General features: G+C 43.2%; 1 protein-coding gene across 1 annotated transcript; it reads right to left on the bottom strand.

The window, feature by feature from the left end:
• Window positions 1-337: 337 nt before the first annotated feature.
• On the bottom strand, window positions 338-823 carry LOC111888159 (uncharacterized). Its single transcript, XM_023884288.1, has one exon. The coding sequence runs from the start codon at window positions 821-823 to the stop codon at window positions 338-340; it is 486 nt and encodes a 161-aa protein (XP_023740056.1).
• Between the last annotated feature and the right edge of the window lie 14,461 nt (window positions 824-15,284).

Genomic DNA, 15,284 nt, shown 5'->3' with positions numbered 1-15,284 from the left:
TTTATTAAGTTCAACTGGACTCGTCGAGTCCATCAAGGTGACTCGGCAAGTCTGATCGGGTTCCATCAATTCTGGAGTGTTTTCTGAGTTGGCTCCTTCCAGTAGCTTTTCTAACTCCTCCAAGTCTTTGACAGCATCTCCACTTTCTTCAGAGTGTAGCAAGAGCTTGCTTGGATCTTCTTTTAGCAAAATTTCAAGCTCTTTTTGTAATATCTCATCATCCAATTGGATAAATGAGATTTCTTCTTTCTTTTCTTCTTTTTGCTTGGCTTCTGGAATAGCTTTAAACATCACCAACTCATCACCTATTCTCAATGTCAATGTAGACTCACTTATATCAATTAGCGCACACGCGTATTGCGGGGTCCTCTTCCATATCCACCACCACGAAGTCTACTGGGAAAATAAACTTGTCCACTTTGATAAGGAGATCCTCACAAATACCTTGTGGATGAATTATCGTTCTGTCCACCAAATGAATTCTCATATTGACCGGCCTTGGTGCTGGTAAGTTAAGCTTCTTATAGAAGAAATAGGGCATCAAGTTAATACTTGCACCTGAATCAGCTAATGCTTGGGTAAAAACTTCATTACCAAATTGGCATGGAATTACCATATTTCCCGGATCACTCTTCTTTTCAGGCAGCTCATTCATCAATATTTCAGCGACTTCAGCCAAATCCTTCCTAGCAGTGAAAAGGCTTTTGAGCAAGTTGAAGTACTTGGGTGTTTGGAGCATTGTTTCCACAAATGGCATATTGACTTGTAAAGCTTTGATATGCTCCATGAAGGTTCTGTATGCTTCTACTTTTTCTGCAGGCATGGCTTTGATTGGGTATGGCAGAGGAGGATTGTATGGCTTTAGAAAACTGGCAGTTTTTTCATTCCCGATTGGACTCGTCGAGTCCATTTGAGTGACTCGGCGAGTCGGATCGGGTTTTGCTGGATCCGATTCTTCTTCCTTTTCTGCCTTCTTCTTGGAGATTCTTAGTGCTTCTGTAACGTTTTCTTCACTATTGGAGGCTATTACACTTACGTTCTCCATTCTTGGATTGGGCTCGGTGTTACTTGGAAGTTGACCCTGTCTTCTATCATTCACTTGATGCGCAAGCTACCCCAGCTGTTTCTCAATGTTGAGAATTGATGCTTGCTGATTCCTAAGCATGTTTCTGGTCTCGTGTATGGCAGCATCGTGATCATTGTGTCTTTTTTCAGAAGCGGCTATGAATCTAGTGAATAACTCTTCTAAATCGGCTTTCTTTTCCACCGGTTCTTCCTTTTGGTATAGTCCCCTCTCCTTCTGTTTGTATTTCTCCTCCCTTGCCTTCTTATACTCCTCGTATGGTAGCCAATCCTTCTTAGGTTTTCGCCAATTTTCATCATACCGATCACCAATTGAATAGAAGACTTGAGCTTTCTTATTTCCATTCTCATCCAAATCACAATCCCTTGCGAGATGGGACCCTCCACAATTTTCGCATCCTACCCTAATAGCATGGATTGCTTGATCCATTTTTGTCATTCTTCGATCTAGACTATCAAGCTTTGCTATCACCGCCGCCATGCTATCACTTGCCGCGTTTACTACCCCTTGACTTACTTCGTTTCTCGGATTGTGGTATTCTCTAGAGTGCTTAGAGAATTCTTCAATTAATTCTTTAATCACCGGGGGCGCCTTCTTTGTAAGCGGGCCTTGAGAATCAAGCAATTGCCTTGTGGTGACATTGACTCCATCATAAAAAATGGAGACCTCTTGTTGGCTATTAAGGTCGTGGTGTGGGCAATTTCTAAGTAGGCTTTTGTATCGTTCCCAAGCTTCATAAAGAGATTCGTCGGGTTGTTGCTCGAAGTTGGCAATGGCTTTCTTTAGCTTGGCTATCTTGGAGGGCGGGCAGAAATGGTCTATGAATTCTTCTTTCATCTTGGCCCATGTGGTGACCGATCCGGGAGGAAGTGACTTTAACCAATCTTTTGCAGCGCCTTTAAACGTGACAGGAAGCATTCGAAGAAGCTGGATCTCGCGTGGAACATTAGGCACGTTGAAGTAATCGGCCACATCATTCACTTCGTCCAAGTGCTTGTAAGCGTCTTCATGATCCTTCCCGTAGAAAGGGATCTCTTTGAGTTGGGCGAGAATATGGCCTTTTAGTTCAAAAGTGGCGGTTGCGGGAATTGCGGGTTGCACAAGTCCCGGCCCGGTGTCATCACGCATCCTTTTCTTCCACTCCCCCATGGGGACTTCATCGATGTTAGCCATAGTGATAACTAACTCTTCTTCGGAATCGGTTTCGTGCTCAGAAATATGCTCTTCTTCTTCCTCGGTCTCGTACTCGATATCTTCGTGAATTGGTTCTTCAATTGTTAACGAGGCACTGGATGCTCCTGATTTGCTGCTTTTCTTCTTGCTGAAAACGGATTTCAAGTTCTTGAGTGGTGAGTTCTTTGAAGTTGCGGTTTCTCCTACGGCTTTTCCTTTGCTTCTCTTTAGTGCGGATTCCGGGTCTTCCAAAGGTTGTACTAGAGGTGTGTCCGATCCTCGGGTCATGAAACAGCTGAAAAAAAAACGAAACAAAAGAAACGAAACACGTAAAAGGAACAAAAACGGAATAAAAAAAATAAAGACAAAACAGCGATGGACTCGCCGAGTCGACACGAGTGCACTCGGCGAGTGCAAGGCAAAAACAGAAAAGAAAAATTTCTAGTAACAAAAACGGAATTGTAATAAAACTAAGTCTACTTACTGGATTTGCTTTGTAAATAACTTTGTGTAAGATAAATCCCACACAAAGGATCGATTAAACTAGAATTGATTATTAATTTTAGAACCGTTCCCCGGCAACGGCGCCAAAAACTTGATGTGTGTAAAACCCACTAGTTTTAAACCTACTTTTAATTGTCAAATAACACACAAAAGGAAGTGAACCTATCAATTGTGGTATAGCTAAATAAGCAGGGTATCGAACACAGGGAACGGCAAATTAAACTAAAAACTAATTTAATCTAAGTTAATTAAGAAGCAGGGGTTGTTCTCTAGTTTTACAAGACTAGAAACTTACTAATTATTACTAATTTAAAGCTAGAAAATAACGATTTAACTAGATTCAATAATTGGAAAGGAACTTCTGTTTAGTTCAACTTGGTTAACTCTATGGTTGATTTTCAAGGTAATAGTGCAATGGATTAATTCTTTCGTTGGTTACCGATTCAAGTGATTAGATTTATGTTCACTATCCTAATCCTTAGCAAATAAACTAACTCAAACAGTGGCCAATTGTCTAATTTAATTATATTTACTAGATTAATTATTCGGGTTAAGTTAGACTTGCAATAGTTAACTAATTTAGTCTTTTTAATTAACCTCTTGTTTGATAGTCATCTTACAAGCTTGCACATGAATTTACTCAATTTTCTTATTAATTCTAGTTTCATATTCATTAATCCTAGACATATAACTATGTGGTCACAATATATCATATGAGGACAATAATCAATAGATGTTCATTCTAATCAATTATCTTCCTATTAACAGAAAATTAATTATTATTCACACACAAGGTTCTTTAGCAAGCTAAAATAACAAAAATTCACCAACTTGGAATTAATCCTACCAATCAATCAAACCATATTGTAACCTTTGTATCCCCAAACAGAAGTCTAAAGGTTTTAGCTCATAATTAAAGTAAATAACAGCAAACAATCAAAGTCAAGTTGCTTAATCATGATGAATAAACAAAAGAATAAATGGAATGATGAAATTTTGCCTTAATTACTCTCCGGAATTGAATTCTAGCTTCCTTCGTCGTCTTCTAGGGTTTTTCAGGCTTCTCAATCGTAGCAAGATACTTCTGAATCGTCCCAGAACTCCCCTTTATCGATCTGTGGAATTATCTATAAATATACGAATCGACTCGTCGAGTCCCTCTCACATTCCCTATATTGCGATAACTCTCTGGGATCCCGAGTCATTATCTTCTCGATCCTTCGATTGGACTCGCCGAGTAGACGATATGACTCGCCGAGTAGGTGCCTTTTTAAGTGTTTTCCTTCTTTATTCCATTCTCGATCTTCTAACTGTTTCTCCTGCTTCCTTTCGCTTCCGAGCTTCATCTTTGGACTGAAAAACATAATTTAACACTTTTAAGTACCTTTTGTCCATAATATGCGATAATTAGACTAATAAATGAATAAAAATGTATACTTAATATGAACTAATTATGCACATATCACGGGTCAACCTGGTGAGAGGAACGACAATCTTGGAGAAATCCTTGATAAATCTCCGATAATAGCCGGCCAACCCCAGAACACTCCTGATCTCGGTGGGGGATCTCGGAACCTCCCATCTCATCACAGCCTCAATCTTGGCTAGATCGACCAATATCCCACTCTGATTAACAAGATGCCCTAAGAACTGGACCTCTCGTAACCAGAAATCACACTTGGAGAATTTGGCGTAAAGCCTCTCCGATCTCAAAACTCCGAGAATCTCTCTCAAATGCTCCTCATGCTACTCTCTGGATCTCGAGTACACCAATATATCGTCGATGAACACAATCACCGATCGATCCAACATCGTCCTACACACCCGGTTCATGAGATCCATGAACGCTGCCAGTGCATTGGTGAGCCCAAAATGCATCACTACGAACTCGCAATCTCCATAACGAGTCCTAAACGTTGTCTTCTGGATATCCTCATCGCTCACTCTCATCTGATGATATCCAGAACTCAAGTCAATCTTAGAGAACCAAGACGATCCCTAAAACTAATTGAACAGATCATCGATCCTCAGTAAGGGGTAACGGTTCTTGACCGTCAACTTGTTCAACTCCCGGTAATTAATGCACATCTGGTGTGAACCATCCTTTTTCTTGAACAAAAGGATCGGTGCTCCCCACGGTGAGCTATTCGGTCGAATAAACCCCTCCCCCAGCAGCTCCTGAAGCTGCGAGGATAACTCTTGCATCTCTGGCGGCGCAAGGTGATAGGGTGCCTTGGAAATAGGCGCCGCTCCCGAAACTAAATCGATGCGAAACTCCACCTGCCTCTCGGGAGGCACACCCGGCAACTCCTTAGGGAAAACGTCCGAGAACTCTCGCACTATCGATACATCATCAATCGAACTCGGCCTCTCCGCGGCCACTCGTGTGTCCATCACATAGGCTACAAACCCAATACAACCCTACTGTAGACTTTGCCTCGATCTAGCAGGAGAACAAAATGCTGACCCAGAACAGGTACCCTCGCCGTACACCATAAGTACTCCCCCACTAGGGTCTCGTATGGTCACCAGTTGTCGCTCACAGTCCATAACCGCTCCAAACCTGCTCAACCAGTCCATGCCTACTATAACACAGACATCCCCCATCACAATCGCGACCAGATCTATCGGAAACTCAACACCGAAGATCTCGAGTACACATCCTCGAATCACCTCAGTATCATATACCGCTCGCTCATCAGCTGTGGAAACTCGTAGAGGTCAACTCAACGCCTCTCGACAGATACTGATGTGCTGACTAAAGGCTAACAACACAAATGATCGACTCGAACCCGAGTCAAATAACACCAAAGCAGGTACAGAACTCACAAGAAAAGTACCTAAGCATATCATAATATAAGCACAATATCTAAAACTCAAAATAAATAGATGAAATACATACCAGCCACAACATCGGGCGCTACGCGGACCTCCTCCGCTGTCAACTGGAAGGCTCTCTCGCGAGCCTTTGGCGCCTCGGCCTTCACTGGCCGACTCTCAGTAGCTCGTACGACAGCAGGGGAAGATCCCTGCGGTGCTCCCTATGCCGACCCCCACAGTTGTGGACATTCGGCCTTCCGATGGCCAGTCTGGTTGCAGTGGAAGCACACTGCAAATCCCTTGGGGCAATCCTTAGCCATGTGCCCCTCCTTGCCACACTTGTATCAAGACCCTGCTCGACAAATTCCCATGTGACTCTTGCCACACTTGCCACAAGTGCCGCCCTTCTGGTTCCCAGATCTCGAATCGGAGGGCTTTGCCCGCTTGGCTGCCGCCTAGGACTGTGCCGGTCGTCGATCCCTCCCGTGAGACTCCGCCTCCTCCCTGGCATGAGTCTCGAGCTCAATCTCCCTCTTTCGAGCATTTGCCTGAAGCTCGACAAATGTCCGGTACGTCAAGTTCGCCATGAACTCGCAAATGTCTCTCCTCATAATACTCAGATATTGACTCATGCGTCTCGCTCGGTAGACACATGCTTAGGGCAAAACATCGCCCTCTCGTGAAACATCCTGGTAATCGTAGTAACAGACTCAGTACCCTCCTTTAGGGTCAAGAACTCCTGGGCCAACCATTCCCTTTCCACCGGGGGAACGTACTCATCTCAGAACATAGCGGTGAACCTCTCCCAGGTCACCGTGACAAGCCTTGCAGAAGTGATGTGCGTTGTTACGAACGTCCACCAGTCCTTCAGTCCCAAGCGAAACTGGTTCAATGCAAACCGTAACCTCGGGTGCTCCGGACATGAACATATGTAGAAGCACCCCTCAATGTCAGAGATCCATCTCATCACAGCTATCGGATCGTGAGTCCCATCGAACTCTGGTGGCTTCGTGTTGCTGAACTCTCGGAACAACAATGAGTCACCCCCTGCGGCCTGGTAGCAGCAACGGCTGCAGTGGCCGCAACATCAGTAAGAGCAGCGTACCGCTCGTAAAAAGTCTCGATCAGAGTGGTCTTGATAGACCCAAACATCAGCTCGGATGGCCGCAGCCACTTCCTCATGAATCAACATGCGGATCTCCTCATCACTGACACTGCTGCTCTCATGCGTGTGGCGTGTCCCAACCATGATGTCTTTGAAATGCAACATAAAAATATCAGAGATTCGCTCGAGCATACTCGCACTCGATAACTCAACCTTACTTGCTCTTCAATACCCTAAGGATTCTTACTTGGACTGCGCGTTGATCCAGTGTTTCCAGTAGTACGGGCCTTTATAGTACCATCCACACCACATCAATATTCACCCCAAGTCCTCCTCCTAGGATCCCAGATCACAAGTACTCTAACCTCGCTACGCATAGGCTACTCTCCAGTAGACCTCTCATACGCTCCTCGCTGCTACCTATTCAGTCTCAAGCATCTCATAGCAGCAGTAATCTCCTAGGCTAAGGCATCACAAATCAGGCCAACCTAGTCCTAATTACCTAGCCTACTCTAGCATGCATAACATATCATATCATGTCACATAACACCTAATGTAAGGGTATTTTGGGAAATCACCGTTCGAGCGATGACTGATCGTACACACTGCTTCTTTCCGCTTTTCTCAAATTCTTTTAATTTTAGAAAAATTGTTTCTTTTGAGGAAAAACTTCCTCAAATCCTCAGTTTGAGTTCAGATACGCCCGAAGGTACATCCGAATCCCTCAAACCAAGGCTCTGATACCAACTTGTAACAACGTAAATTTTCAAAAAAAAAATTCTTTTTAAAACATACATCCATTCATAAAATATCACAAAAATCCATTGTATCACATGGTGTCAAAATAAAACAAATCCCAAGATCTCAAATACATAAATTCTCCCAGTGTGTACGGATCATGTCGGCGCCTTCCCACGGTCCTCGCTAGTAGCTGAAACACATAACACACAACACTGTAAGCATAAATGCTTAGTGAGTTCCCCCAAAATGCCACATACAACACATATTAGCCACTCGAGACTATAACTCTGTATGACCCTCTGGTCAAAGTGTCTCAGTGGGTCCCTCCAGTCCCATAACTCTGTGGACCCTCAGGCCCTAACTCTATGGACCTTCCGGTCCTAACTCTGTGAACTCTGAATCACACATAGCACAGAATCACATATATATCACATCATATAATAGAATACAAATACTCTGTCACATAACTCTAATTACCACTCTAGGTAAAGTATAGTGAGAAGACTCACCACAGGTAACTCGGTAAATCTCGAATTCGGGAATACTGATCTAGCCTCCGCCTAATCACATAAAATAATTACTCCAATCAATACGACTCTCAAAGGCTAGGCTATTCCCTCTCAGAGTTCTCTTAGAAGGGTAAAAGACCATTTTACCCCTCCAATGGCTCAAAAGTCCCAACATTATCTAGACCCTAAAAGTCAACAAAAGTAAACTCTAGTCAACGGTCAAACTTTGACCAGACTCGTCGAGTGCACATGGGCGACTCGGCGAGTCCACGCGGGTCCTCTGAGTCCTTTTAAGCCTCACTTGGCACATCGAGTCACCCTCCACTCGACGGGTTACTTCTGTTACAAATTGCGGGCAACCCCGACTCGACTCGTTGAGTCCCCTTATGAACTTGGCGAGTTGCTTCCATGGCAACACTCAAATGACTATCTGAGGTCGGATCTGCTTCTCTATCTTATAGATCTGACCTTCCCATACCCAATAATCACGTAAAGGTCCAGCCTTTACGTGAATGCAACACACAAAGGGCTCCTTTTGATGAATTCACTTCTAAAATGGCAACCTAAGGTCATTTCTTCCATGGAACAACATAAAGCAGGAAGGATAAGGCTCTCTAGACCTTTAAGATTTGACACTCAAAGGGACAACATACACATCAATTCAAGCCAATAAAAGGGTATAGAAAACACTAGATTCAAGGATCTTAAGTTAAACAGAAGAAGGGTCGAATTACTACCTCAACAATGGAGATCCAAGCTTGAAAACCACAGAATAGAAACCCCCTTGACCTTCTCTTGCTGGAAACACCTTCTTCTTGCAAAACAACACCAACAATGGATCAAAATAGCTTTCTCTCACACGCAACTCGCTCAAGCTCTCTAGGGTTTCCCTCTCTGGACTGGTAGCCGCAAATGAGGGCTATAAGGACCCTTAAATAGGGCACAGGCCCAAAGATTTAGGGTTTTTGCCGCCAGCACAGACTCGTCGAGTCACCTAGCCGACTCGTTTACTCCATTCATTAATCCAGTCAGCGAATCTCGATCCTACTCGATGATTATAGGCATCAAATCGTCGAGTCCCTCTCTTTAACTCAAAATAAATGATTAAAATAAAATACCTGGAAATTTCGATGTTACAATTCTCCCCCACTAGCAATGTTTTAAAAACCGGTTTTTTAATTGAACCGGTCAGGTGACGTTTTCCGGTTCAACCGGATGGTCAAACCGGTTCTATATTTTATATGTTTTTAATTATTCTGCATACATTGATTACAAAACTTGTCATATTTTTAGTATTACAAACATAAATAGAATGCAACATATAAAAACAATCATTATAGAAGCCAAAATCAAACAAAGAAGTCCAAGACTTTCCGGTTCATTCCGGTCCATTCCGGCTCTTACCAAAACCGGCCGGTTCAATCCTGTCAGGAAATCGTTATAAAACCGGTCCAAATCGAACCGTCATCACCTCCAGTTCCCGGTTCGACCGGCCGGATCGAACCGGTTTTTAAAACACTGCCCATTAGAATCAGACATCACCCTCGAAGTCTCGCTCTGCAAACAACTCTGGATGCTGCTCCCGCATCTCCAACTCCGGCTCCCAAGTCAGCTCAGACCCCCTCCGATGTTGCCACTGGACCTGAACCAGGGGCACCACCTTGTTCCTCAGAACCTTGACCTTTCGATCCCGTATCGCTATACTCTGATATATTTTGAAAGATGTTATGATATTTTGATATACACGACTCATGGTTTTTATATGATGTTTGGATTACAATGGTTTTATTAATGATTTAAAATGAAATTTTTGGATTATATTTTTTGGATGTTTCACTTCAACCCATAGAACAGTGAGGAGACTTACCTCAACAACTGATCCCATGAAAATATCTCTGACTGCAGATCCGCTAGAGTCTCGCGCTATCAAACAAATAAAACCCAATTAACATTTGAGTTCCAAACCAAATCCAATAATTCATGGATGGGGAAAAAGACCATTTCTACCCTTCACCTAGTTTGGTCCTAGACTAAGGCCCAAACTCTTCATCAAAAGGCCCTCAAACCAGAAGTCATCCAAAGCCCACTTATCGCCTAATTTTCCAAATTGGGCCCAGGCCTTACATGGGACTAACCTTAAAACCCAATAACTTTTCTTAATCCAAATCACATATTCACGGCTACTCCAACAAACCCCAAACAAATCAAACATGTCGAGTACGCTCCACATACTCAACTGGTACGCCCATCGTACACCCTTTGGGTCTAGTACGTGTAGCGTACCAGATGGGTACGCACAGCGTACTCCCCTGAACCCCAATCTCCTCCATTAAGCACTTAATCACTTAATGCCTTGCTCCAAACTCACAGATCTGATTCCCAGAAATGACTTATTACGTAAAGTTGGCAACTTTACTTGCATACATGACTTAATGGGGCTCTAGAGCTCAAAAGATCTTAATGAAAGGTCTAAACACATGTATGAGTCCAAAAATAAACCATAAAGATCACATTTTTATGCCTTTGGGATGCCTAAAATGTCCAGATCCACAAGAGCAATCCTCTGAAACAACTATAGCTCACAAGAACCTTCAAAAGAGGCTAAAATGACTAAGAACAAATCCAAAAGGAGATCTAACCGAAGAGTGAGCAAGATAGAGACTTTATACCTTCAAGATCACGAAATGATGATTCAACTTCTGGATCTTTAAGCTCCTTTCAAAATAGTGAGTCTTTAACCTTCTCCTTCTCTTGCATAAACCATCACAAACACTCTCCTAAGCTCCAAGACTCACTTAAGGCACTCTAGGGTTTCAAGGTAGATGAAAGGGATGGAGGGTGACTTAAAAGACTCAAAGGTTGACCATAATGATGATTATATAGGGTAGGAACCCCAAAATTAGGGTTTTTGCTCTGAAGGGAGTACGCCCTGTGTACCCCTTAGTACGCTCATCGTACTCTAAGACCCTCTGCGACCAATTAATCCATTACGCCCCGTGTTCATAATGAGTACACCTCGTGTTCATAATGAGTACGCCCCAAGTTCACAATGAGTACGCCCCGCATACTCATTGAACCTTTACAACCCTAAACTTCACTTGGCTCTAACTTCTTTGTTCTAAGTCCGTTTCCGATGAACTTTATATCCACGAAAAGGTGAAGAGAAGTCCTACACTTCTGACAACTCACCCCGCTTTAAAACCTCCCAAAAAAACCCAAAACTCATGAAGACCCAAACTACCCAAATTTCAATTATACCCTTGGTCTATGAAACACAATCGAACTCTTGGATCACTAAAACCACAACACCCACATCCAAAAAGGGCCAAACCCTTTCTTCCCTAAGGTCCTAATCCTCTTGACAATTGATGGTTAGGCCACATCCCCAACTAATGAAGCAATCCAAAACCGAGTGTTACAACTCTCCCCCACTTAAATTAGATTTGATCCTCGAAATCGCTCCTTACTAAGATTCAGATCATACCAAATAACCTGATGAACGCAACCGAAAATCCTAAGTATGAAACGACCTTCCCAAGGCAACCGAACCCAACCCTGGCATAACTCTTCGACCCAACGAAGACGAATCCATTAAACCATGCATAAAACCACTTATACCTTTATGATGCCTGAAGTCTCAAGTTGGTCTGACCCCCAGTCAGACCACCCACACTGAACCATTACCATGCCAATTCCATATTGAATACCAGACTAAACAGAACACTTCCAACCGTTATTATTTTGATGCTACCATTAGGAACAAATTCATTGATCTTAAACAGTTTCATAACACTTATACTTGACAGAAGGCTCAGATAATCCTTCGAGTAGAATATTAATCCATGCAACGGTTAGACTCAAACGAGAGATGTGCAAGAGGATCAAATCAATTACTCTAAGATTATTTCATCCAAACTGCAAATGACTTAGCATTTTTCTGAACCATAAGCTACTCCACACACCCGAATTCCAAATACCTATTATTTCCCGAACATCAAGCTGCCTCCTAGCTGCTTTCCAAAAGTAGTTGAGACCTCCCTGGTCCCAACTTATCTACCAACTATCTGGAATACCATATTCCTGCCCGGTTGCTGAGCCAAAAGACACACATACAGTCGCCCTATGCGACTTCCGAATGAAAGCCTCAACTAGCAATAATCACCCAAACCATCTCGCCACCAATACCTAATTCTAAACTAAAAACTACATAACCAATTGTAGTCTTATATCATGCCCTTGTCTCGCACGACCTATCATTTCTTGATTCCAAAAATGATGTGGGCCTCCCACAACCTTACGAACTAACCCACCCTGGTCTAAACCATCTGGAGAATTCTGTGACTAAGTCATAGATTTGTCACACTCTCACTGCTGCATAGGGGCAGGTGAATGCTACAGGTCACCCCGCAGTCTTACAATACTCCCACACTAACGGCCCACTAGTGAATGCTACGGTCCACCCCACAATCTTATAACACTTCCACATTAACTGCCAACTAGTGAATGTTACGGGCCACCCCGCAGTCTTACAACACTTCCACACTAATTGCTAACTAGTGAATGCTACGGGCCACCCCACAGTCTTACAACACTTCTACTTTGCCACAGCCGCCACCTATGATCTCATCGCTAATCTATCAATCCGAACACATCCAGAGTCGAGCATGCACCCGACCAGACTCGCAAGCTGAACTCGGGTCATGACTGGAACCTCAACCTGGGTCCACCAAAACTTGATATCCATAACCAAGAAGGCACTAACCAATTGTTGGGAAGTTTCCCGAACTCCCAACTCGCACAATCCTCAATCAAGGCAGCCAGTTGGTTTGCCTTCCTCCTCGACAGAGATGCGAAACTCATTGTAGTTTCATGCATGCTTCTGTTCTTGAAAACCTGAGCAGTTCTCCCCCACTTGATTTAACTAAGGTCTTACAACATACAAGATTTGAAGGGTTCCCAATCCCTCTTACCCTCCAATGATCGAACTGTTGACAACATGCGCTTACCAATGCTAGAGATCCATTACTAAACAAACCCAAAAGACCGTGCAACCCTTGAAGACCAGAAGAACACTCCTTGAATCCCAGCGAAGCTGATAACCCTATAAGTTTATAACGATACAACACTCAAATCTTGAAGTCTTTGGAAATGATGTCAAGACCAAAACCTTATCAATATACCCTTTCTTTTGACACTCCCAGTGAGCAACCAAGCACAAAAGATATAACTACCGAACCCTGACAATACTGGAGAACTAACCTGCTAAATCCTGACCATAGACTTTCCAAACAATACCCATGAACCGACCCCGACTAAGAACCAAAATAACAATCGGACATACCGAAACCTACACAACAAGATGCAACCCCCTTCTGACCCCCTAATGATTCATGGCATGTAAATGGCATATAACAATTCTTGAAGATATAACCCAAACATAAACAAAGAATTAAACCAAAGATAACACTTACCCAAACCGATGTAAGATTCCAACAACATAAATACTGATATAAACCAAACAAAAAGCAAAAGATAACATTCCCACAATATCGCATGCTGGAATCCTGAAATCCCCTGTATGACACTGCAATTCCCAACTCCTCTCTGTTGGGGCTCCAGCCCTACCCTCACGACCATCAGTGATCCTCAAAGTAGTCAAAGCAGGTGCACTCACTGCTCCTCCCCTCAACATCGGACAGTTGGACATCTTGTGGCCCACCTGGTTGCAGTGAAAACATAATGGGCTTCCCCCTTGAGGGTAATCCCCATTGACATGACCAACCCTGCCACACTTGTAGCAGCCCAAACCCCTGGAACGGAAAACCCCATCGTACAGTTTCCCGCACGTGCTACACAGACTCCGGCCCTGCTGGCCTCTCAAACACGGATTAGAAATATTGGGTCTCTTCCCAGGACCCTCCACCACGTGCACCTGATCTGGCCCTCTCTTTTCCAGGTGCTCCAGATCAATCTCCTGCTCTCGGGCCATAGAAATCATATCATTTAGGGTCTTGCACTCTGAAATACTCACAAACTCCATGATAGAATCCCACAACATATCATGATATATCGCCTTCTTCATTTCCTTATTAGTTGCATACTGCGGAACCAATTAAGTCCACTCCCGGAACTTGGCAGTGATCTCTGCCACGGTCTCAGTAGTCTGGCGGAGATCCTAAAACTCTCGCGTTAACTGCTGCACCTCAATCACCGGTGCAAACTCAGCTCGGAACTTGGTTGAGAAATCATCCTCTGATATAGCCAATTTGTAAAAATTTCATTTTTATTATAATCAAAACATTCATTTAACCTTTATTTAAATATATAGAAGTAATTCAAAATAAAACCATTATCATGGTTCATTCCAAAAATCATAAATTGCAGAAAACACGGGTGTATGCGCTGCAATCAAGCCGGACCCTTTCCTTTTGAATCGGAAGTACCTGAAACCATAAACCACACACTGTAAGCACAAGGCTTAGTGAGTTTCCTAAATACCACATACCATACAGATCATACGAACCATACATATCATACGTATGTAACAATTAATAGAACGTGTTATGTGCCAACCATAGTCATGCCATTATGCCATGAGCCATATCGTGGTCTTCCCTGCTAGGCCGGGGGCCAAAACCCTGGGTCTTACAAACAAGTTCCAGGAGCCACCTCTATGTCTTCCATGCAAGCATCACAAAGACAACTAACATATAATCTACAAATACTTAACTAACTAACTGCTAGAGTTTAGACTATGGTCTTGCATACAGATTGCCAAGGGACACCCCTTAGTCTTCCTATAATAAACAAACCAAATGGGCTAGCATTGGTGCCTTTGACCCATAGAATAGTGAGGATACTCACCTCAACAGTTGATCCCACGAAAATATCTCTAACTGCAGATCTGCTAAAATCCCCGCGCTATCAAACAAATAACACCCAATTAACATTTGGGATCCTAACCAAATCCAATAATCCAAGGATGGGGTAAAAGAGCATTTTACCCTTCACCTAGTTTGGTACAAGACTAAGGCCCAAACTCCCCATCAAAAGGCCCACAAACTAGAAGTCATCTAAAGCTTACTTATCGCCTATTTTTTCAAATTGGGCCCATGCCTTACATGTGACTTACCTTAAAACCCAATAACTTATTCCTAATCCAAAACACATATTCACAGCTACTCTACCAAACCCCCCAAACAAATCAAGCCCAAACGATAGTCCAAATCCGAAATGACACCACAAGGTCCAATAAAGCCTAAATATCCAAATTAGGCCTAAATCCATCATGGACCTATCCCGAGAAGGCCCAATAACCAAAAAGGCCTAAAAGATCTAATGGTCCACC

Source organism: Lactuca sativa, chromosome 9 (genome assembly GCF_002870075.4).
Source record: "Lactuca sativa cultivar Salinas chromosome 9, Lsat_Salinas_v11, whole genome shotgun sequence".
In the NCBI taxonomy this organism is placed as follows: Eukaryota; Viridiplantae; Streptophyta; class Magnoliopsida; order Asterales; family Asteraceae; genus Lactuca; species Lactuca sativa.
The sequence above is the reverse complement of the archived record's forward strand: the minus strand, read 5'-3'. Positions and strand labels throughout refer to the sequence as shown.

Coding starts and splice junctions, on each gene's coding strand:
- LOC111888159 (XM_023884288.1), bottom strand. CDS start 823: ATGCCTGCAGAAAAAGTAGAAGCATACAGAACCTTCATGGAGCATATC.